General features: G+C 41.0%; 3 protein-coding genes across 3 annotated transcripts in view; 1 reads left to right on the top strand and 2 right to left on the bottom strand.

Moving 5' to 3' along the window:
- Window positions 1–8,681: 8,681 nt before the first annotated feature.
- LOC132140107 (uncharacterized) lies at window positions 8,682–10,934 on the bottom strand. Its single transcript, XM_059548932.1, has 5 exons — window positions 10,760–10,934; window positions 10,275–10,412; window positions 9,629–10,031; window positions 9,345–9,436; window positions 8,682–9,302 (listed from the first exon to the last, which is right to left on the bottom strand). Exons 1-5 carry the CDS (start codon window positions 10,848–10,850, stop codon window positions 8,806–8,808), a joined length of 1,221 nt encoding a protein of 406 aa, XP_059404915.1. The 5' UTR covers window positions 10,851–10,934; the 3' UTR covers window positions 8,682–8,805.
- A 5,213-nt stretch (window positions 10,935–16,147) lies between these two features.
- Window positions 16,148–17,989, bottom strand: LOC132136156 (uncharacterized). Its single transcript, XM_059547223.1, has 3 exons — window positions 17,856–17,989; window positions 17,362–17,499; window positions 16,148–17,100 (listed from the first exon to the last, which is right to left on the bottom strand). Exons 1-3 carry the CDS (start codon window positions 17,947–17,949, stop codon window positions 16,148–16,150), a joined length of 1,185 nt encoding a protein of 394 aa, XP_059403206.1. The 5' UTR covers window positions 17,950–17,989.
- Window positions 17,990–23,138: 5,149 nt separating this feature from the next.
- LOC132140106 (DDRGK domain-containing protein 1-like) overlaps window positions 23,139–23,769 on the top strand; it is a 21,688-nt gene continuing 21,057 nt past the window's right edge. Inside the window, exon 1 of the mRNA XM_059548931.1 lies at window positions 23,139–23,252. Within this exon, the coding sequence (XP_059404914.1) occupies window positions 23,168–23,252 (85 nt within the window). The 5' untranslated portion in view covers window positions 23,139–23,167. The remainder of the gene's footprint in view (window positions 23,253–23,769) is intronic.

Below are 23,769 nucleotides of genomic sequence, written 5' to 3'. Positions count from 1 at the left end.
TAGTACTGACCTGAAATAAGATATTTCTCGTAAAAGATGTTAAAAGATAGTCTGCAAAAGAAAATAATAGTTTTATTTTAGAAACCCCATGTCCCCATTCAAAAGTATTCTGTAAAAATAAATACAAAATATGATATTTAGGCAAAATAAGAAAAATGTACACACCTTCATTCTGTTCAAAAGTTTTCACACCCCAGGCTTCGTTGGTTTTTTCTTATGGAGCTTGAGTGTGTGTTTGACCCTTCTGTAAGGGTTGTGTTTGAGATCCTCAAGAAAAGATGGATCTCAAAAACGGTCATTGTTGGAAAGGGTTCAAATACACAAAGCTGAAAAACCAAAGAATATGCAGGAGCTGAAGGATTCTTCTGAAGAACAGCGAGCAGTTTAACTTTTCAACACCAACAGACTCTACTAACACCAAAGTAAAAATAAAAAACAGCTGTGGATCATTCAGCTAACAACACACTATTAAGAATCAAGAGTGTGAATACTTTTGAATGGGGTCCTTCATTTAGAAATTCAACTTATCTTGTGTACTATGTGTACATGTATTTTATGAGAAATGGGCTTATTCAGGTCAGTAGGAAATAAAAAAAATAATGTTCATTATTTTAGTAAAGTAACTAACATTTCTCAGATTCTGCAAGGTGTAAACGTTTGACCGCAACTGTAAATGTAAATGTAAATGTTCAGACATTTCTGAACTATTTTAGTTTTATTTACAGGCGCTTCCTCTGTTTCTGTGGTGCTGAATCACCCAGCATCACTTCCCTGCGACAGCTATTATAGTTTTTTTTTTTTTTTTAAGTTTTTATTTGTATATATTTTACATTTCAGTAATTCTGTTGTATTTTTTTTTATTTATAATTTTTTAATATTTTTAGTGTGTGTTCTTTATTAATACATTTTAATATAATTAGCAATTGTAACATAAATTTTTGTTTTAATTTGTTTTAATTTTAGTTAATTTAGTATTCAACTTGAATGCATAAAGCTGAAAAAAAATAATATATATATATATATATTTATATATATATATTTTAGTTAATATTTAGTTTGATTCAAGTAACTAACTAAGGCTTTAATTTCAACTATAATAACCCGTGTTTGAGCTCGGTCTGAAATTATAGTGAATTATTATGGATTATTAGCAGTCAATAAGATGTCAAAAGTTCATAAGGTTCATTAAAAATAATTGGCTAAAAAGAATGATTTATTCACAAATTGGACAATAGACATTGCTGCTGGGTCCAGATTTCAAGGAAATTATAAAGCATATTAAACTCTGAAATATAATGAAATAAATGCCAAAGTTTCCTGCAATAAAAATGCACTTTAATTTCATGCAGAGAAGCTCACCAAAGGAGAAGGAAACCAAACTGAGGGCAGCAACAATGAAGAACGAACTCACATCGGACTGCTCTTACCTTTCTCACTCTTAATTTGCTCTCTTCTCATTCTTTTATGCTGCAAGAAGCTGGCATCCCCCACAGAGGAAACTACAGATAATAAGCCCGTGCAGGAGAGTGACCAAAAGCATTCCACTCGTCCTTTTTATTCTGGAGACAAGAGCTAAGAACTGTCAAACCTGAGGATGAATGATTACAGGAATCAGTCAAGAATGAGAATACTGACTCTGCTGAAACACAGGAACGTGACGTTTAGCAGTCTCTTGCGTGTAACTTGTCTCATGCAAAAGTACAAAATATAAAATCAACCATCATGGGAACACAGAACTGTCTGAACACTGTTACACACTTTTCTCTGTGGACGGAGAGCACAAATGTAGATAGACAACATTTAGTGCCATTTTTCATATCAATTCTATATACGCATATATACATTTTAAAATGTATTGTATATTCTCTTTTTATTTAATAGTTTTATATTTAATGTTATTATATGAATGTCTGCACTATGTCTGTACTCTTTTCACCAAGAAAAAAGCCATGCTTGGCAATAAAGCTCTTTCCGATTCTGATTCTTTTGTATTTTTCCATTACTGCTGTCTTTATGAGTTGTTTTCCCAAATTTTTCTTTTTATTCCTGTTTTTATTTATTCAAGGTAACATTAAATACAAACCTGATTCCAAAAAAGTTGGAACACTGTACAAATTGTGAATAAAAACAGAATGCAACTATATGGAAGTTTCAAATTTCAATATTTTATTCAGAATACAACATAGATGACATATCAAATGTTTAAACTGAGAAAATGTATAATTTTAAGGGAAAAATAAGTTGATCTTTAATTTCATGGCATCAACATCTCAAAAAAGTGGGGACAAGGCCATGTTTACCACTGTGTGACATCCTCTCTTCTTTTATAACCGTCTGTAAACGTCTGGGGACTGAGGAGACAAGCTGCTCAAGTTTAGGAACAGGAATGTTGTCCCATTCATGTCTAATACAGGGGAAGTCGTGGCCTAATGGTTAGTGAGTCGGACTCCCAATCGAAAGGTTGTGAGTTCGAGTCCCGGGCCGGCAGGAATTGTGGGTGGGGGGAGTGCATGTACAGTTCTCTCTCCACCCTCAATACCACGACTTAGGTGCCCTTGAGCAAGGCATCGAACCCCCAACTGCTCCCCGGGCGCCGCAGCATAAATGGCTGCCCACTGCTCTGTGTGTGTGCACTTCAGATGGGTTAAATGCAGAGCATTAATTCTGAGTATGGGTCACCATACTTGGCTGAATGTCATGTCACTTCACTTCACTTTTACATTTAATCATTAAGCAGACGCTTTTATCCAAAGCGACTTACAAATGAGAACAATAGAAGCAGTCAGGTCAACAAGAGAACAACTACAGTATACAAGTGCCATGACAAGTCTCAATTAGTCTAGTATAGAACACATAGCCAGGTTTTTTTTTTTTTATAAATGAAAAGACAAGAAAAAGAAAAGAGCTAGTGTTAGTTGGTTAAGTGCAGGCGAAAAAGATGAGTCTTTAGATGTTTCTTGAAGATGAGTAAAGACTCAGCTGTACGAATTGAGATTGGGAGGTCATTCCACCAGCTGGGCACAGTCCAGGAAAAGGTCCGTGAGAGTGATTTTGAACTTCTTTGGGATGGCACCACAAGGCATCGTTCACTTGCAGAGCGCAAACTTCTGGAGGGCACATAAGATTTAACCAGTGAGTTTAGGTATGTTGGTGCCGTGCCAGTGGTCGTCTTGTAGACTAGCATCAGTACCTTGAATTTGATGCGAGCAGCTACTGGTAGCCAGTGTAACCTGATGAGGAGCGGAGTAACGTGAGCTTTTTTCGGCTCATTGAAGACAACCCTCGCTGCTGTATTCTGGATCAGTTGCAGAGGCTTGACAGTACATGCAGGAAGAGCCAGGAGAGCATTACAATAGTCCAGTCTGGAGAGAACAAGAGCTTGGACAAGAAGTTGGGTTGCTTGCTCTGACAGGAAGGGTCTAATCTTCCTAATGTTGTATAAGGCAAACCTGCAGTACCGGGTCATTGTAGCAATGTGGTCTGTGAAGCTTAACTGATGATCCATCACAACTCCTAGGTTTCTAGCTGTCCTCGAAGGAGTAATGGTTGATGAGCCCAGCTGTGTAGAGAAGTTGTGATGAAGCAATGGGTTAGCTGGAATCACCAGGAGTTCTGTCTTCCTAAGGTTAAGCTGAAGGTGATGGTCATTCATCCAGCTAGAAATGTCACTCAGACAGGCTGAAATGTGATTAGCTACCGTCGGGTCATCTGGCTGGAATGAGTGAAGAGAGGAGTTGATAACGTGAGTAAGCGAAGGTATGACTGAAGAAGAGATCGCTTGAAGGAGGTGAGTGGGGATCGGATCAAGTGGACAAGTAGTAGGATGATTGGACAGGAGAAGTTTGGAAACGTCCATCTCTGAGTGTGGAGAGAAAGAGGAGAAAGAGTGTGCATAGGTCATTGTGAAGTTGTCCTCAGTCTGCAGTGTGGAGAATTGGTCACTGATGGATCTTGTCTAATTTGTGAAGATAGCAAAGTCATCCACTGTAAGAGTCGATGGAGGAGGGCGGCGGATTAAGAAGAGAAGAGAAAGTCTTGAAGAGTTTCCGAGCGTCAGAACAGTTGTTAATTTTGTTGTGGTAGTAGGATGTTTTAGCCGTGAAGACATTTGCAGAGAAGGAAGAGAGGAGAGACTGATACACACTGAGGTCGGTAGAGTTTCTTGATTTCTGCCATTTCCTCTCTGCAGCCCTGAGTTTAGAGCGATGTTCACGGAGAACCTCAGACAGCCAGGGGGCAGATGGGGCGGTGCGTGCTGGTTTAGACAACAGTGGGCAAAAGTTGTCCAAGCAAGATGTTAAAGTGGAGCCAAGATGTTAGAGTGTCCGCAGCACTGTTCGTGTCCAGAGCAGAGAACTGAGAGAGTGCAGGAAGTGAGGATGAAACCACAGAAGATAGGCGAGATGGAGAGAGTGAGCGTAGGTTCCATCGAAAGGTGACCTGCGTTGGAGTGTGAGGAACTTCAGGAGTAAGTGCTAGGTTAGCAGTAATGAGGAAGTGGTCTGAGGTGTGCAGTGGAGCAACTGAAGAGTTGTCCACAGAGCAACAGCGCGTGTAGATGAGGTCCAGTTGGTTGCCTGATTTGTGAGTCGCTGTAGTAGACACTAGCTTGAGATCAAATGAGGTGAGCAGAGTTTTGAAGTCAGCAGCCTGGGGCTTATCTAGGTGGATGTTGAAGTCACCAAGCAGTACCAGAGGAGTACTAGTTGCTAGTTGCTCAACTGTCTTAGGTCTTCTTTGTCACATCTTCCTCTTTATGATGCACCAAATGTTTTCTATGGCTGAAAGATCTGGACTGCAGTCTGGCCATTTCAGTACCCGGATCCTTCTTCTACGCAGCCATGATGTTGTAATTGATGCAGTATGTGGTCTGGCCTTGTCATGTTGGAAAATGCAAGGTCTTCCCTTAAAGAGACGACGTCTGGATGGGAGCATATGATGTTCTAGAACTTGGATATACCTTTCAGCATTGATGGTGCCTTTCCAGATGTGTAAGCTGTCCATGCCACACGCACTCATGCAACCCCATACCATCAGAGATGCAGGCTTCTGAACTGAGCGCTGATAACAACTTGGGTTGTCCTTGTCTTCTTTAGTCCGCATGACATGGCGTCCCAGTTTTCCAAAAAGAACTTCAGATTTTGATTCGTCTGACCACGGAACAGTTTTCCACTTTCCCACAGTAGTCCATTTTAAATGAGCCTTGGCCCAGAGAAAACACCTGCGCTTCTGGATCATGTTTAGATATGGCTTCTTTTTGACCTATAGAGTATTAGCCGGAGACGGCGAATGGCACGGTGGATTGTGTTCACCGACAATGTTTTCTGGAAGTATTCCTGAGCCCATGTTGTGATTTCCATTACAGTAGCATTCCTTTATGTGATGCAGTGCTGTCTAAGGCCTGAAGATCACGGGCATCCAGTTTGGTTTTCCGGCCTTGACCCTTACACACAGAGATTGACTTTGAATTTGGATGATATTCTGCACTGTAGATGATGATAACTTCAAACTCATAGAGACATTAGGTGCTAGTTTGAACCTGTTTTTATACAGTCTATGGTTTGAATGTCTCCCGGAGCGGCTGGGCTGATAATTTACCAAGTATTTATAATGAGAAGCGATATTGAATATATTTTCTTCATGGTTTCTGACTAAAAGCCGCCAAAAAGCCATTTTAAAGTGGTTAATAATAGCCATTTTAAAACAAATAATAATAATAACAATCGGCAGGGATTCCCAGACCGATACAATTAGTTTGCCTGCTCTATTTTAAAATCCACGAGCCGCCACTGGTCGGTTTATTTCATTTAATATAGTTAATCTAATATAACATCATACTAAGAGCGCAGTTGTTCTCCAGATATTAGCATAACAAATGTAATTTATATTTTTATAAAAGTTTAATAAACAAGAAGTTAATATTAAGTGCATTTTAGGCACCATATTGCCTGTTTTAGCTCTATATCACCAACAGAAAAAGTTGAAAACTAAGCTACAGCAGTAACAGCAATAATTGCGTTTTTGAGAAACACACTGAGGAGGTGTTTCCTAACTGAATGAATCCACTCTTTGTAAAAAATCAGTCATTGATGTAATAAATTATTATTTTTTGTTTTTTCACGTCTGATCTCACTATACAGTTGTGTGAGAGTGTATGTCTAAGAGTTTTTATGCCTTCATTTTGCTAGGCATGGCAAATGTTTTTATATATGCATGTTTTAATTATAACTGTGAAGCAACAACATTGCTATTAAATGTGCTATATAAATAAAAGTTAAAGTTAAGTTCAAATTCCATTGTATTTTGGTGGCTTGATTGTGTAAACAACTTCAAAATCATTGAAAAAAAAAAAATTTGTTTTGGTCAATTTAGTCAGCTTTTTCATTGAACCAGAAAGAAACTTCGAGAAGAAGGATAATGGAACGGTCTCCATGCAATAGAAGTAAGGCTTTCAAAGTCAAAGTCAAAGTCACCTTTATTTATATAGCGCTTTAAACAAAATACATTGCGTCAAAGCAACTGAACAACATTCATTAGGAAAACAGTGTGTCAATAATGCAAAAATGATTGTTAAAGGCAGTTCATCATTGAATTCAGTTATGTCATCTCTGTTCAGTTAAATAGTGTCTGTGCATTTATTTGCAATCAAGTCAACGATATCGCTGTAGATGAAGTGACCCCAACTAAGCAAGCCAGAGGCGACAGCGGCAAGGAACCGAAACTCCATCGGTGACAAAATGGAGAAAAAAACCTTGGGAGAAACCAGGCTCAGTTGGGGGGCCAGTTCTCCTCTGACCAGACGAAACCAGCAGTTCAATTCCAGGCTGTTATGTGTAAGCCAGGTTAAAGAGATGGGTATTTAATCTAGATTTAAACTGCAAGAGTGTGTCTGCCTCCACCCAATAAAGCATTACAATAATCTAACCTTGAGGTCATACTAATATGCTTTTAATATCCAAATCCGTTAAAGGATTTTTAGGCTGCATTAATTAGGTAAACCGGAACCGGGAACACTTCCCATAACACCCTATGTACTTGCTACATCATTAGAAGAATGGCATCTACGCTAATATTTGTCTGTTTCTCTCTTATTCCGAGGTCACCGTAGCCACCAGATCCAGTCTGTGTCCAGATCAGAGGGTCACTGCAGTCACCCGGATCCAGTACGTATCCAGACCAGATGGTGGATCAGCACCTAGAAAGGACCTCTACATCCCTGAAAGACAGCGGAGACCAGGACAACTAGAGCCCCAGATACAGATCCCCTGTAAAGACCTTATCTCTGTCATTTTGCATTATTGACACACTGATTTCGTAATGAATGTTGTTCAGTTTCTTTCACGCAATGTATTTTGTTTAAAGCACTATATAAATAAAGGTGACTTGACTTGACTCATCACCATCCTGGATGAGACCGATGATTGTGGTGTCATCTGCAAACTTCATGAGCTTGACAGAGGGGTCTTTAGAGGTGCAGTCATTTATGCAGAGAGAGAAGAGCAGTGGGGAGAGAATACAGCCCTGTGGAGTTCCGGTGCTGATGGTGCGGGTGCTAGATGTGCCTCACTAGCTGCTTCCTGTCTGTCAGAAAGCTGGTGATCCACTGACAGATGGAGTTGGGCACAGAGAGCTGGGTCAGTTTATTCTGAAGGGTGATGTTGTTGAAAGCGAAGCTGAAGTCCACAAACAAGATCCTTGCATAAGTCACTGGTTTGTCCAGATGTTGGAGGATACAGTGCAATCCAATATTGACTGCATCATCCACAGACCTGTTTCCCCAGTAAGCAAACTCATTCTGTTTGTGACACCGTACGCTACAAAACCATGGCGGTTTTTTTACTACCAAGATGCAGTTTATGAGTATGAGTTATTCCATAACGGATAGCAGGACAGTAAAGGATTTGAGGCATGCTGGAGAGACACTGTCTGGGCCTTTGGCTTTCCTTATCTTCTGCTTCCTGAAGACTTCGCACACATCCTCTTTACAGATCTTGAATACAGGATGAGAATCAATAGGGGGAGGGAGGATGTTGATGACTGTTCTATGAGACAATCAGAGTGGGTGTGGGGTGTCAGACCAGGCATTAGCTTTTCAAACCTCCAGTAAAACTCCTTCAGGTCTTCAGCCAAGTGTTGATTGGCCTCAGTGCTGGGTAAGGGGTCTTTCAACTCATAGATACAAGTTATCCAACATGACTTGAATGCACCATAAGAATTTATTTGGAAGGCTTCGAAATCTTGTGGGAAGAGCTAAAAGGCATTAAGTGTATGAGTAAGGATTTTGATTGGATAGATTTCTTTGAATCCTACTCTTTTAATCTATCATTTTAAAGATTGACTACATTTCTGTAGAAGCTGCTAAATATGTTCAGCCAACAGACTTGCTGCTGTAGTTGTTAATGAATTGTCTAAATCATGCAATTTTTTAAAAATATTGCTTTAAATGAAAGCCAATAACAGCATTGACTCGTAACTCACATTTGTCACTCAGGAAACATTTTCCTGTATAGGTCTACTAGTAGGTTCAAAAAGCTTAATTTTTACAATTGTACTGAAGCAGATGACATGTGCAGAGGAGAAACTGACTGCATGTAGATGCATCAGCCACTCCTGACCATCTGAAGAACCTCCAGGAGAAGACAAAGTATGTAAAAGGTGCAAAACACAAACCACACAACTCCTCAAAGCAATTTTCCTTTTTATTTGTGGGGGGAGAAAGACCAAGCAAACATGAACATGCCATATGAATAAAGCATTGAATTGAAAAGAGCTCCAGTAAGTGTTATGCGAAGTGCCCAAGCCACCTCACGGACTACTTCCACCACCTTGACTACTCCCCCAACCACCTCCCCAACCAGGACCACTTTCCCAACCACTTCCACCACCTTGACTACTTCCCCAGCCACTTCCCTGAGCATTACCACTACCCCAACCACTTCCACCACTTCCCCAGCCACTTCCACCACCTTGACTACTCCCCCAACCACTTCCCCAACCAGGACCACTTTCCCAACCACTTCCAATACCTTGACTACTTCCACCACCTTGACCACTTCCCTGAGCATTACCACTTCCCCAACCACTACCCTGACCACTTCCCCCACCTTGACTACTCCCCCAGCCACTTCCCCAACCAGGACCACTTTCCCAACCACTTCCAATACCTTGACTACTTCCACCACCTTGACCACTTCCCTGAGCATTACCACTTCCCCAACCACTACCCTGACCACTTCCCCCACCTTGACTACTCCCCCAGCCATTTCCCCAACCAGGACCACTTTCCCAACCACTTCCACCACCTTGACCACTTCCCTGAGCATTACCACTTCCCCAACCACTACCCTGACCACTTCCCCCACCTTGACTACTCCCCCAGCCATTTCCCCAACCAGGACCACTTTCCCAACCACTTCCACCACCTTGACCACTTCCCTGAGCATTACCACTTCCAAAACCACTACCCTGACCTTTTACTTTACCACTTCCCCCACCTTGGCCACTTCCTTGACCTTTCACTTGGCCACTTCCCCCACCTTGGCCACTTCCCTGACCTTTTACTTGACTACTTCCCCATCCACTACCCCAACCGATTCCCTGAGCATTACCACTTGCCCAACCACTTCCACCACCTTGACTACTTCCCCAGCCACTACCCCAACCACTTCCCTGAGCAGGACCACTTCCCTGACCTTTTACTAGAACACTTCCACGACCAGGACTACTTCCCTGATCACTTTCTTGACCGCTTCCCTTAACACTTCCTTTACCACTTCCCTGACCCTTTACTTGAGCACGTCCGCGACCAGGACTACTTCCCTGATCACGTTCTGGACCACTTCCCTTAACACTTCCTTGACCTTTTACTTGAGCACTTATGTGACCTTGACCATTATCCTGACCATGTGGTTCACTGCATGCATGACCACAGGTGGTTGGGCAACACTTCTGTGTGTCAGGACACTGGCCATCATGGAAACAGCTTTCAGCACATGCTTGAATCTTTGGTTTGGGACATTGACCCGGCTTCACTGTATGGAGACGGAGTCAGTTTTAGTCAGAGCATGACTGTATGCCTCTTCAATATATAGCACAAAACTCGAAGCATAAATAGTTTTACCTACAAACAGAATTATATTCCAAGTATTATTTCTCCATTTTGTAAAGCCATCCTGGGTTTATACAGTAACTGTCCTAAGGGATGACTTCAAACCTATTTTTGACTTGATCATGAAAAGTGGACTAATAACTGACCAAAACAATAACACAAATACCTGTATATGGAGGGGTACAGTAACGTCCACATCTGTTGCTGCAGCACTTCTCATCGTTGGGACAGTTTGAGTCACGGTTACAGGATTTGATACAGGATTTTCCTCCATATGTTCGGGGTGGACACTCTCCAGGCTTTCCTGTTATTGAGACAAGACCGAAAGTGACACTAAAGGCTGAACATCTCCATTCACTTAAATAGAATTAGGTCTTATTGAAGTCAGTGGGTTTTTTTTTTTGGGGGGGGGGGGGGGGGGGTTGTTGGCCTAGAAGATTCAAGAGGATCATTAGGGGGAGGCCAGGGAGTGCAGTTTCAGCATTTGGAAGTCAGGAGTTTTGCAAAATGTTTCAATCCATAATACAAGACTTAAATATTTATCGGTTTCAAAACAATCGTTCTAAAACCTACTATTCATCCCTGATCTGTGAGAGGCACTCATTTCTGCATTTCTTCAGGCTGTGTAATGTAGTTAACAGATCTTCTTACCTGCAGTTTTTACTGGAACAGCGTCTGTAATGCTTAAATATCTGGATAGACACAAAACAGCAATCAACGAGCAATATACTCGAGCTATCATCCTCCCGACCTGCGATCACACAATGATCTCTGCTGGAAAACACGCTGAACTGGTGCTTCAGGAGTAGTAGACAACAAAGCGCACACAACTGTAGCTCTGTAAAATGGGGTTTTAAAGTGCCAAGGATATCAGGTCAGCCCCAACCCTGATCAAACTCACCTGCCAGTAGTTTTCTAGTAATTTAGAAGACCTTGATTACTTCTTCTTCTCCTTCCTTCCGTTTTATGGCCATTCACTCCTTAGGAGGATTACCGCCACCTACTGTATACCTTGCACACTTGCACAATAAGACCTTGATTAGCTTGTTCAGGTGTGTTTAATTAGGGTTAGATGAGCTGAATGCTGAGTTCACACCATATAATAAGCGAGAGGAGGAGTGAAATAAGCGCAGTCAAGACGAACAGTTCTGACCTCTCGAAGTGAACAGATACCAACAAAATCAAATGCAGAAATATGACAACTCTCACATATCTCACACAGAGATCGCACTTTCATAGTGTCTGGGGATATTCGTGCATAATTTAAAAACATAATCACATGAAACCAAATAAAACATTTTAGAAGAGAACACAAAATCACAGTTTTGTATTTTTTATTAACAAGATCAAATTACATGTACATGGCAAACACATGATATAAACAATAAACATTTTACATGAAATAATTTCACATTAGAGAGGCTGTATACAAATACAAATTTATATAAAAATATTAAAGCGTTTACAAACTTTCACTGTTTTAATTGCTTTTTGTTTAATAGAAAGTTAGTATAGTATTAATATAATGCTCCATTTCCTCCCTGTTTTTTATTTTTTATTTTTGTTGTTTTTTGCATGAGAACTTACATTTAGGAATATTACATTTTGCATGTAAAAAAAAATATATATTTATCATGTAAACGTGACTGTCTTTTTCTTTGCCGCTCTCCATTATACCAAATAATACATGTTTCCATTACAAAACAAAATGATTATCAATATTTTGTACAATAAAATCACATACAATATTTTCACAAAAGGGTAATGCCAAAACAAATGTACCACAGTTTCAAGGCAACTGACATAAAAAGAGCAACTTTACCAAACAATATTGTCTGTCAGGCAATTCCAATATGAGTAAACATAAGGCAAAGACACAATATCTCATTGAAATAAAGCTCTTATGTTGTGTGGTTTAAGTAAGAGAAAAATACTCTATCAACAATAGCGATACCTCTCAGTGGGCTTGATATGATATTAGAGGAAAGCTGACTTACTAACAAAAAGAAGTATGGAGATACTGGGCACCCCTGCTTAATTCTTTTGGAAATATCAAATTTAGGGGAACTACCATTAAATAACTTTAGAACAGTTGCCATTTTTAAAGGGTTTTGATTGCTGTAGAAAACAAATGACCAAAATCTAATTTCTTTAGAGTATCAACAATAAACTACAGAGATAATAACATTGATAGATGATAACGTTTCTTTAGTAATTTTTGCAAACCTACAGCCTGAACCACTGTAGGGAAACAACCTTTACAGGGTGTTTAACTCTCCAGATATCTTTTAGATAACATTTATCCATAACATTTTTGAGATATAATATTTATTGAATTTGATCGACCTGGTGGTCATTTATCTGTAGCATAGTCCTGAATAATGTTAAAATCCCCTCCCATTATTATATAAGCATTTGGATATTTCTCCAGCCAACCTTTAAAAGTGTTCCCTACAGCCCCCAAAAGGCTATCATTCTCTGGTTTCCAGTTGTATCCATAAACATTAATTGTAATAATAAACATTGTTGTGAAAGATACACCAAAATACTGTACCATTTTGCTCAATGTGAAGGTCTTTCAGAAGATTCATTTATCCTAATTAATTGAGTTTGATGCTGAGAGCTTGAATGTTCCGTCTGTTCACAGCCATCTTGGCCACCACCAACAAGATGTTTTAGATTAAGACGTGATCAAAACATCATCTCGGGGCTGTTGGCGACAGCTGGATTGTGACTGGAGCGCTGACTGTAGAAAGTGGTGTAGATTCCGGAAGTGATCCGGAAATTGAGGATGAAATGGTTGATGCGGATAGTGGAGGCAATGCAAGTAATGAATGGAAAGTGGTAGAAACTCGGAAAAGAACGAGAACTTGGGGACAAATCTCAGAAATGGACAGTGAGAAGGGAACTCGCCAGACAAGGAGGAGGAAAGAAGAATATAAGGTATTGCTGAAGTTTGCTAATGAGTCTGTTGATGTCATTAACCCTTTGAAACTAACAAAAACACTCTTGGACAATTGGAAGTATTAAGACATCGAGGGATGGCAAATTGATGTTGTCCTGGAAAGACATTAGACAACAAAAAATGGCTCTGGGAATAAAATCACTGATCAGACATAAAGTGATATACACAATCCCAGAAGAGAATAATTAGCTTGGAGATGTGATAACAGGGTTCCCATCTGATGTTTCAGTTGAGAAAATTAAAATAAATATAACAGGAGCACCAGTAAATGATGTCAGACGGTTCAAATACACCAGAAATAATGGTAAGACAGCTTGTGTCACGATCATTAGATGGAGTGCCCATGAACTTCAGTAGAGGGCACTGCAATCAGGACCATTCCACATCAACCACCAGATGTCACTTGGACTCTAGCACCTCTCATCTGTTGCACCACACCCGAACTACATTTCCCATGAGTCACTGCATCACAATCACCCTGCCACACCTGCACATCATTCATCAGCCAATTTCCTTGCCACACCTGCACCTCATTTACACACACATAAAAGCAGCACACTCACTCCAACTCTCTGTGAAGTCTTGTTTAGCCAGTCTGACATTTCCGAGCGTTTTCCTTCTGTACCTGACTTTTGGATTGTTTATACCGACTCTGATTCTCTGCTGCTTGCCCCCGACATCTGCCTGTTTCTGTTATCGATTCTGGTTATCCCTACATACCTGATGCCGTTACTGATCATTGCCTGTCTGACCATTCTCATCATTAAAGTTCTGCACATAGATCCGAACGTCTCTGTCTCATCATTACAGCTTGTCAGTAGTGTTACATTTTGATGAGAACAAATTAAATGCTCCTCCTTGAACCGCCACCTTATCGTCTACTTTCAAATAAAACAATTCAAATGGAAAACAAATATTCTTAGATTATGCAATATCCATATGAAGCTTGCGTACAGGCACTATAGATTTCATTATAATCAGTGATGCTGTCTACACTAGATGCAGCACGGCACGACTACAAATCCCAGACAGAAAACTGCTGCTGCATTCTATTTATGACGCATTTACACAAATTATTTTCAATGGTAGCTTTGTCATGTCCAGTGTAGACAGACTTTAGCTGTTGTGGCGGGGTGCAACAACTGTGTTGTCCGGTGTAGATATGGTGTTAAACCAAAAACAAAGAAAGCACTAGTTTATCAAAATATTAAAATGCTAATACCTCCTTATTTGTCTCCTTGCTGTTTTTCCCTGACACATTCCTAGGGTTGGGTATCGATTGGGTTTTTATTCAATACCAGAGCCATTTCGATACTTTTGAAAATGGTACTGGTGACTAAACGGTGCCTGAATCAATAATTCTATAAAAATAAATAATAATAAAATAAGCCTAAAAAGGATAACATTAAAGAATTTTAAAAAGATTTAAAATAAATCCATAGCATTCACACGCTCCTTGAATGCTCTCATTTCCCAAGCTTCCCTTAATCTAAGGCTAATAAATGTATTTCACGATCTGGGTCATTGTATAATACAAAACCACACAAACTGTTTCTACCGTATCTCTGTCAATCACTCTGATATTTAGTTAGCATGAGTGCTGTCTGTCACTGTCTTTAATCAGTTCTGTGAATGACTGTTTGACATTTATAAAGTACCAACAATGTCGTTTGTAAAGTACAGATATTCTAACAATCTGTCGATAAACACACACCTCGTGTCCTCTGTTTGAGTCCACTCATGCTGCAGTCTGCGGATTGAAGAGCGCGATGTAAGATGGGGAGGAGACCGGTCTGCTGCAGGTCTCAGATGAAATTTAAGGTGACTGATTCTGAGGCGATCGCAAATTTTGTTACAGTTTATGGAGCTAAATGCTATAGCCCCATTAAAAAAGCCTAGCGATGCCCATGCTTCTTGTGTACATTTCGGAGAACCAGGACAAATATTTAAATCGATCGCTCAGGCATTTAAGAGGCATGAGGCACCAAAGTCTTCGTTCTGATTCGGTTCGGTACCGGGTTTCGGTACCCTACACATTCCTAATCATTACTTCTGCCATTTTTTAAAAAAAGTTTTATTGTATGTTTTAGCCGTGATTCCCATTCAACTCCATTATAAAACTGACAGACTGCAATGGTTTGACTTAAATCTTCGTTTGGGTTATACTGAAGAAACAAAGTCGCCTACATATTTGATGCCCTGGGGCTGAGCAGATAAACACAAATTTTCATTTTTGAGTGAACCATCCCTTTCAGTTGCTTGTTGCAATTGTTCAATATTTGTTTATTTATGATAACTTGTGTTTGTACATGCACTTGGTGATCGGTTTAAAATATGCAGAAAATATTCAATAATTCAATGTTGTATTTAAAAATACATTTTTAATATTTTTTAGTTTTAGTAACAAATCTAAATTAAAATTTCAAATCAAATTCATTATTTTTTTCTGAGACTTGAGTTATCGGATTATATTCTATGCAGTTTTGCATTGTGATTAAGATGTCATCACACAGTGACATCACAACGCCATTTAGCAACAAATTGTCTGGCGTTTAGAAACTTTACCTGAAAATTAGTTAGCAACACAATCATTATTGCCTCATTGTTTTTATTTAATGCATTTTAAAGTAGTTTCACAGTATTGAATGTACCTGAAAGTGATGCACAGGCTAATTTTTTTTTCATGGGCATAGCCATCTAAAAAGAAAAAAAAAAAAAAAAAAAAAAAAAGATAGTTTGCATCTGTCTTAATGCAAGTTTAACAGCATTGACTCGTAATTTACACTTGTGTTTGTCACTCCTAAGGAATTATACTGTATGGGCCCACTAGTAAAAGTTCAAGAGAAAAAAGGACAACATTCAAGGGTCAAACTGACAGCAGCAGCCAATGAGGCACATACAATCATGTGGGGGGGGGGGGGATTCTAGAAAGCATCCAAACTACACAAAAATAGACGAAAAAAAAAAAAAAAACCTCAAATCAATCCTTTTTTTTTATTCATTTTTTTGAGAAGCACTCTAAACCAGTCGAGCAAACATGGAACACATGCCATATGAATAAAGAAATGACCACTTCAAACATCTTGACTACTTCCCTCACCAGGACCACTTTGCCCACCAGGACCACTTTGCCCACCACTTCCCGGACCACTTCCCTCACCAGGACCCCTTTCCCCACTACCTGCCTGACCACTTCCCGGACTACTTCCCTGACCCTGACCACTTCCCTGACTACTTCCCGGACCACTTCCCTCACCAGGACCCCTTTCCCCACTACCTGCCTGACCACTTCCCGGACTACTTCCCTGACCACTTCCCGGACTACTTCCCGGACCACTTCCCTCACCAGGACCCCTTTCCCCACCACCTGCCTGACCACTTCCCGGACTACTTCCCTGACTACTTCCCTGACCACTTCCCGGACTACTTCCCTGACTACTTCCCTGACCCTGACCACTTCCCGGACTACTTCCCTGACTACTTCCCCAACCACGTCCCCAACCACTTTCCTCACCATGACCACTTTCCCAACCACTTCCCTGACCCTGACTACTTCCCTGATCACTTCCCTGACCCTGACTACTTCCCTGACCACTTCCCTGACCCCGGCTACTTTCCAGACCACTTCCAAGACCCTGACTACTTCCCGGACCACTTCCAAGACCCTGACTACTTCCCGGACCACTTCCCCAAACACTTCCCAGACCCTGACTACTTCCCAGACCCCTTCCCAGACCCTGACTGCTTCCCGGACCACTTCCCAGACCCTGACTACTTCCCCAAACACTTCCAAAACCACTTCCCTGACCCCGACTACTTCCCAGACCACTTCCCCAAACACTTCCCAGACCCTGTCTATTTCCCTGACCCTGTCTATTTCCCTGACCACTTCCCGGACCACGAGGTTCACTGCATTCATGACCACATGTGGTTGGGCAACACTTTTGTGTGGCAGGACACTGGCCATCATGGAAACAGCTTTCAGCACATGCTTGAATCTTTGGTTTGGGACACTGTCCGGGCTTCACTGCATGGACACAGACAGTCAGTTTTAGTCAGAGCATGACTGTACACCTCTTCAAGATATAGCACGAAACACTTAAAACATAAATATCAAGTTATACCTACAGAGAGGGTTATATTTTAAGGATTATTCCTCTTTATTTTACCCATCCTGGGTATAAAAACTTGCCTAAGGGATGAATTCAAACTTAATTTGAACTAAATCAAAAAGGCAAAATGAAAAAAAAAAACCCTGTAAACTACTGACAAACAATAACACAAACACCTGTATATGGAGGGGTACAGTAACGTCCACATCCGTTGCTGCAGCACTTCTCATCGTTGGGACAGTTTGAGTCACGGTTACAGGATTTGGTACACAATTTTCCTCCACATGTTTGGGGTGGACACTTTCCAGGCTTTGCTGTTATTCACAAGACAGAAAGAGTCACTGAATGCTCAACATCTCAATTCACATAAATGTTAAGTTTTAAATAAAATTTTTTACTCTCCGTTTAAGACTTCTTGAATTCAATGGGTTATTTTTTTATTAATTTTTTTGAGGACCCCTAGAGGATTCAAGAGGGTCAATGGGGAGGCCAGGGAGTGTGGTTTCAGTATTTCAAAATCAGGGGTTTTGCAATACAGGTCTCAAACCTTAACACAAATTTTTACATATTTATCCGCTTCGAAAGCAAACATTTTAAAGCTTACTACTGCGAATACTACTTATTTCTGCATTTCTTCAGGCGGTTTATTTAAGTTAACAGATCTTCTCACCAGTGGTTTTTCCTGGAATAGCTTCTATAATGCTCAAGTATCCGAACAGACATGACAAAATAGAAATCAACAAGCAATACACCCGAGCCATCATCCTCCCGACCTCACAATGATCTCTGGTGGAAAATGCACTGAATTGGCGCGTCAGAAACAGCAGACAGCAAAGCACAACAAAAACGAAGACTAATAACCTGCTTTACCATAAAAATATGTAAAATGGGGCAACCAAAACCAAATTCACCTGCCTGTAGTTTTCTAGTAATCTGGAAGAACTTGATTAGCTTCTTCAGGTGTGTTAAATTGGGGTTAGATAAGCTGAATGCTGCTTTCACGCCATGTCATAATATTTAAAGAAGTCAATTAGAGAGGATTGTGTGTTTCTATGGTGACACTGGGTGCTTCTCAATTCTCAATTGAGCATCCTCGCTTCCTTTCCTCACGTCTTAGCTCTACCCCTTTAGGATGCTAGGGAAGGACGCCAGGAAAATGGATGGAGGAATTTGCCTGGTCCAAAGCTTTGTGTAAATACCCACACAAGTGTTTGAATACCGCTCTGGAGCGGTATACGAGATAGTGAGGATTTAGTGTGCGTTAAGGGCACTGTGCTTTGGCGTTTGTATCTGGACAGTCTTACACACTTACTTCCTGTCGTGCGCACAACCTCTCAAGTGGCCAAGACCACATGTACTAAACTGAGGGCCAGTTATTATTGTATTCATATATTATGTTCATACAGTTCTTTTTATATGTGTAATGAATAATTATCTGTTGTTATATAGTCAAGCATCAGTCACATGCCTATTGTTAGGACCCAGAAGGTGCAAAGGACCCAGACGCTGACATAGTTTATTACAGTTATTATTGCCTTTATTATTACTAGTGGGAGATGATCCTAACGGTGATGATAATGCTAGTTCTCCTGCAATACTGAGTAATCGTTGTATGCGTGCATCAAACAGTAAGTTTTTTTCTTCATTGTACTGTGTTTAAATTTGATTGTGAATTAGTATTTTAAGACATGCTTATCTACTTATCTGCATGTCTACTGAGAACATGTGTCTGTAACCTAATACTCCCAGATCATTGTCTCCATCTCAACTATATTATTCACCCAGACATTTAATGCGTGTTGTGGGGAACTGAAAATCTACCTCACCGTCACTCCACAGATTAACGTCAACAAGAGATCAAAGAGATCCACGTTATGAAGAAGTAAGGGCAGTGAAACTCAGTGAATACGTTTACATGCTGTTAAAATTAGGGTTATGGTCGGGTTAAGGTCACTATTTGGGTTTCTGAAACATTCGGGATAACCTGTTTACATGTGTGAGCAGAGAGAGTTACCAATCCCGATGTAAACGGCGACGCACGGTTAGCGTCTGGACGTACGGACAACAAGACGCAATATGCGTCATTTCCGATTCTTCTTCCTGTATCCAAAGACAACAACAACAACAGCAGCAGCAGGCGGATAATGAATAGTTTGGGGCAGTTAGCGATAGTCTTTGTTTGCGCTTTGGCGCTGGTACTGATCCACCAGCAGCACTTGACACTACTGTGCCTCTATACTGCACGCGGGGTTTTTTTATGCGCCGTCTCTACTCAAAAGACCAAGATTCCTTGCGAATAGAACATGCGCAGAACACACATTTTGATGGGGATATGCCGAAACGCGTTTACAAGACCAAATATTCGGGTTAGAAAAGGGGTACTCCAGGTATAATATCCCGGTTTTTAAAAACCGGGATATGAGCATATCCGGGTTTTTGCCGGTGTTTACATGGCCGTGCGCTACCGGGTTATTGCTAATATCCCGGTTTTGAACGGGTTATTGGCTGCATGTAAACGCAGTCACTGATGATAAGTTGCACACAGAACATTTACGTGATAGAATAGATGAGATCATTCACGAGCTTCAGAGGATGAAAGCGAGTTCCAAGCAATCCAGATCAACTTCGCCATTTCCAGAGCATGCAGTAACACCCCAGAGGGCTGAGCGTGCTGATGAACGCTACCATCACCCAAGGCATCCATCTTTACACTATCACAGCCCTACCTCCAGGCGACATAGGCCATTTGTGCCTTATCGTTCCTCATCGCCAACCAATCAAGAGAACACTTATCATGGTCCAACCCCTGCCATTCCTAACTTCAACAAAGAGGATCCACGTGAGTTTTTTCCAGGTTAAAGGTAGCTCTTGACAAACTCCTGCCTGCTGATGCTACAGAATTCTTTAAGTTCCAAATATTGATGGACCACTTGAAGTCTGAGGAAGCATTGTTAATTGCTGACTCCTACAGTAACAGCAGGTACCCTTACACTCATTCTATGCATGCCCTAACAGAATTATATGGGCAACCCCATCAACTTACACTTCAATGCATTGCTGTTCTGATGGATGGGCTCAGCATAAGAAGTGGTGTCACCAGGACATTTAGGCTTTTTGTACTAAAGGTGCGGGCACTGATTGGAATGCTGGATAAGTTAGGAAGTCCTGGACATACAGAACTGACTTGTGGGTCTCAATCTCCCGCCTCCTAGCTAACCTACCTCACGGGTGCAAGAGGACGGTACCCATTTCAGTATGGACCCTGGTAGAGAGAGACAGAGCTTCCGCAAATACCAGTAAAGAGAGCCTAAAGTATCACACAAATCTACTGCCATCTTTCATGGAAGTGAGCAAAGTCTAGTTTCCAAGGGTGAATCGTTACTCCAGAATACAGTTTCTGAGGTGAGATCACTAGAGAAACAAAATAAATGCAACTTATGTAATACAACTGAGCACTATTTCAATCAGTGTTCAAACTTGTCACAGTGTCTGGTCTCTGTTCCCTGGGTGTCCAACTATTGTCTCACTTCCCCATAGAATCACCCCACTGCAGGCACTACATTTGCCACAAGCCGTTGCCCGTTTCATCACTGTTAATTGCACACCTATATTTGCACTCAGCTGTCCCCAGTTTCATCGTTTACACCTGTCCATAAATACCCGGTTTGTTTCTATCAGTTTCATTGAGTCCTTGTTTTATGTCACCCTGCTTTCTCGTGTTCCCTAGTGTTTTTCGTGTTTCTTGTTTTGGACAGCTTTTGTTAATATTGACCTCTTGCCTGTATGGACTACGATTTTTGGATTCTCCTAAATAAACACTGCAATTGGAGCTCTCTGTTTGTGTGTACGCTCGGGAAAAAACGCTAGGGACGCTTGTGTGTACGCTAGGGAAGTCGTGGCCTAATGGTTAGAGAGTCGGACTCCCAATTGAAAGGTTGTGAGTTCGAGTCCCGGGCCGGCAGGAATTGTGGGTGGGGGGAGTGCATGTACAGTTCTCTCTCCACCCTCAATACCACGACTTAGGTGCCCTTGAGCAAGGCATCGAACCCCAAACTGCTCCCCAGGCGTCGCAGCATAAATGGCTGCCCACTGCTCCGGGTGTGTGCTCACAGTGTGTGTGTGTTCACTGCCCTGTGTGTGTGCATTTCGGATGGGTTAAATGCAGAGCACAAATTCTGAGTATGGGTCACCATACTTGGCTGAATGTCACTTCACTTTATATGGGAAGTCGTGGCCTGGTGGTTAGAGAATCGGACTCCCAATCGAAGGGTTGTGGGTTCGAGTCCCGGGCCGGCAGAAATTGTGGGTGGGGGGAGTGCATGTACAGTTCTCTCTCCACCTTCAATACCACGACTTAGGTGCCCTTGAGCAAGGCATCGAACCCCCAACTGCTCCCCGGGCGCTGCAGCATAAATGGCTGCCCACTGCTCCGGGTGTGTGTTCACAGTGTGTGTGTGTGTTCACTGCTCTGTGTGTGTGCACTTCGGATGGGTTAAATGCAGAGCACAAATTCATACTTGGTCACCATACTTGGCCGAATGTCACTTCACTTTTTTCACTTTAAAAACTTCAAGCTGCTGACCAAAGAGCAGATTGTTACCTTGATCAGATAACATACTGAAGGTCATACTAAGAAGGGAGAGGTTATTCTGTGAGTATAGGAGAGCATAAGTCTAAGTGGACATCCATGACATGCGGAGTCCCACAAGGCTCAATACTTGCACCGCTCTTGTTTAGCATGTATATGCTCCTGCGAAGTCAAATAATGAGAAAGAACCAAATTGCCTGTCACAGCTATGCTGATGATACCCAGATTTACCTAGCCTTATCTCCAAATGACTACAGCCCCATTGACTCCCTCTGCCAATGCATTGATGAAATTAATAGTTGGATGTGCCAGAACTTTCTTCAGTTAAACAAGGAAAAAACTGAAGTAATTGCATTTAAAAACAAAGATAAAGTTCTCAAGGTGAAGACATACCTAGACTCTAGGGGTCAGGAATCTTGGTGTTATTCTGGAGACAGACTTTAGTTTCAGTAGTCATGTCAAAGCAGTTACTAAATCAGCATACTATCATCTAAAAAACATTGCAAGAATAAGATGTTTTGTTTCCAGTCAAGACTTTAAGAAACTTGTTCATGCCTTTATCACCAGCAGGGTGGACTATTGTAATGGGCTCCTCACCGGCCTTCCCAAAAAGATCATTAGACAGCTGCAACTCATCCAGAACGCTGCTTCCAGGATTCTGACTAGAACCAGAAAATCTGAGCATATCACACTAGTCCTCATGTCCTTACACTGGCTTCCAGTTACATTTAGGATTGATTTTAAAGTACTTTTACTCATTTATAAGTCACTCAATGACCTAGGACCAAAATACATAGTAGATATGTTCACTGAATATGAACCTGACAGACCACTTATTAGAATCGAGTCAGTTAGAAACACCAAGGGTTCACACAAAACAATCTGCTTTTTGTTATTATGCCGCCCGCAGTTGGAATCAGCTTCCAGAAGAGGTCAGATGTGCTAAAACATTAGTCACATTTAAATCTAGACTCAAAACTCATCTGTTTAGCTGTGAATTTATTGAATGAGCACTGTGCGATGTCCCAACTGATTGCACTGTATTTGTCTTAAATAATTTTTAAGTAAAATTTTTAATAATTTTTTAAAGGTTTTAAATTCCTTGTTATATTGTTGTGATTCTTTTTTACATGAGTATTTTACTTTCTTTTATGTAAAGCACTCTGAATTACCCTTGTGTACGAAATGCGCTATATAAATAAACTTGTGTTGCCTTGCTTTAAATGTCAGTAACAAACTACAAGACGATATAGAAGAAAGTCCTCTCTCTCAAAGCAATATCATTTTTACATTCCTCCGCACCTCTAGAGGTCGCGCTGTGACACGGAAGTGACGCTCGGGCGAAATCAACGTCAACCTCCGCCGGTTAGCAGTAGTGTTTTTAGCTTTTAGTTATGGATGTGGTTCTGGATGTTGTAGCTGCGGTTCTTCTGCTCGTTCTTATAGTGTTTGCTGTGAAACTCCGCGGACGGACTGAAGGTGAGATAACACTGATGCTCCAGCTCAAAAACATTGACTTAAAAGGAGACTTTAGATAACATTACACGTGTGCCTAAATCAGGGGTTTGATGCCAGAGATGATCCCAGTGCAAGGGACCCCTTTCTTAATTGTGCGTTTACAGAACAGAGTGACAGAAAACATGCAAAATAAAGTAATGTTTATATTGTTCCTGTTCTGACGTCAAAATAAAATAAATAAAAATTAGGGCTGCTCTATATCGGCTGATCGTTATGCGCGTGGTTATGGTTCTCAGGTGCGTGATTTCACATAGAGCAGCTGTTACTACACAGAGCCGTTGTTAACTGAGAAGATGCGCAAATAAAGCTGAAAATGAACGTGGATTTGCGCAGCTTCTCAGTTTATAACGGCTCTCGTTGATCGGCGCAGCCCTAAAAAAAATGTAAAATAAAAAACACACAAACAATAATATAATTATTTACTTAAAAATTACATTAAACGAACTAAATGCTTAAAAAGATCTAAAGTAAATTAAAC

The sequence above is a fragment of the Carassius carassius genome, chromosome 4, assembly GCF_963082965.1.
Source record: "Carassius carassius chromosome 4, fCarCar2.1, whole genome shotgun sequence".
In the NCBI taxonomy this organism is placed as follows: domain Eukaryota; kingdom Metazoa; phylum Chordata; class Actinopteri; order Cypriniformes; family Cyprinidae; genus Carassius; species Carassius carassius.
This window is presented reverse-complemented; position numbering and strand designations above follow the sequence as displayed.

Coding starts and splice junctions, on each gene's coding strand:
- LOC132140107 (XM_059548932.1), bottom strand. CDS start 10,850: ATGATAGCTCGAGTATATTGCTCGTTGATTGCTGTTTTGTGTCTATCC. Junction 10,413..10,759: donor TGTTCCAGTAAAAACTGCAG/GTAAGAAGATCT, acceptor TCTCAATAACAG/GAAAGCCTGGAGAGTGTCCA. Junction 10,032..10,274: donor CTGTACCCCTCCATATACAG/GTATTTGTGTTA, acceptor GTCTCCATACAG/TGAAGCCGGGTCAATGTCCC.
- LOC132136156 (XM_059547223.1), bottom strand. CDS start 17,949: ATGATGGCTCGGGTGTATTGCTTGTTGATTTCTATTTTGTCATGTCTG. Junction 17,500..17,855: donor TATTCCAGGAAAAACCACTG/GTGAGAAGATCT, acceptor TGTGAATAACAG/CAAAGCCTGGAAAGTGTCCA. Junction 17,101..17,361: donor CTGTACCCCTCCATATACAG/GTGTTTGTGTTA, acceptor GTGTCCATGCAG/TGAAGCCCGGACAGTGTCCC.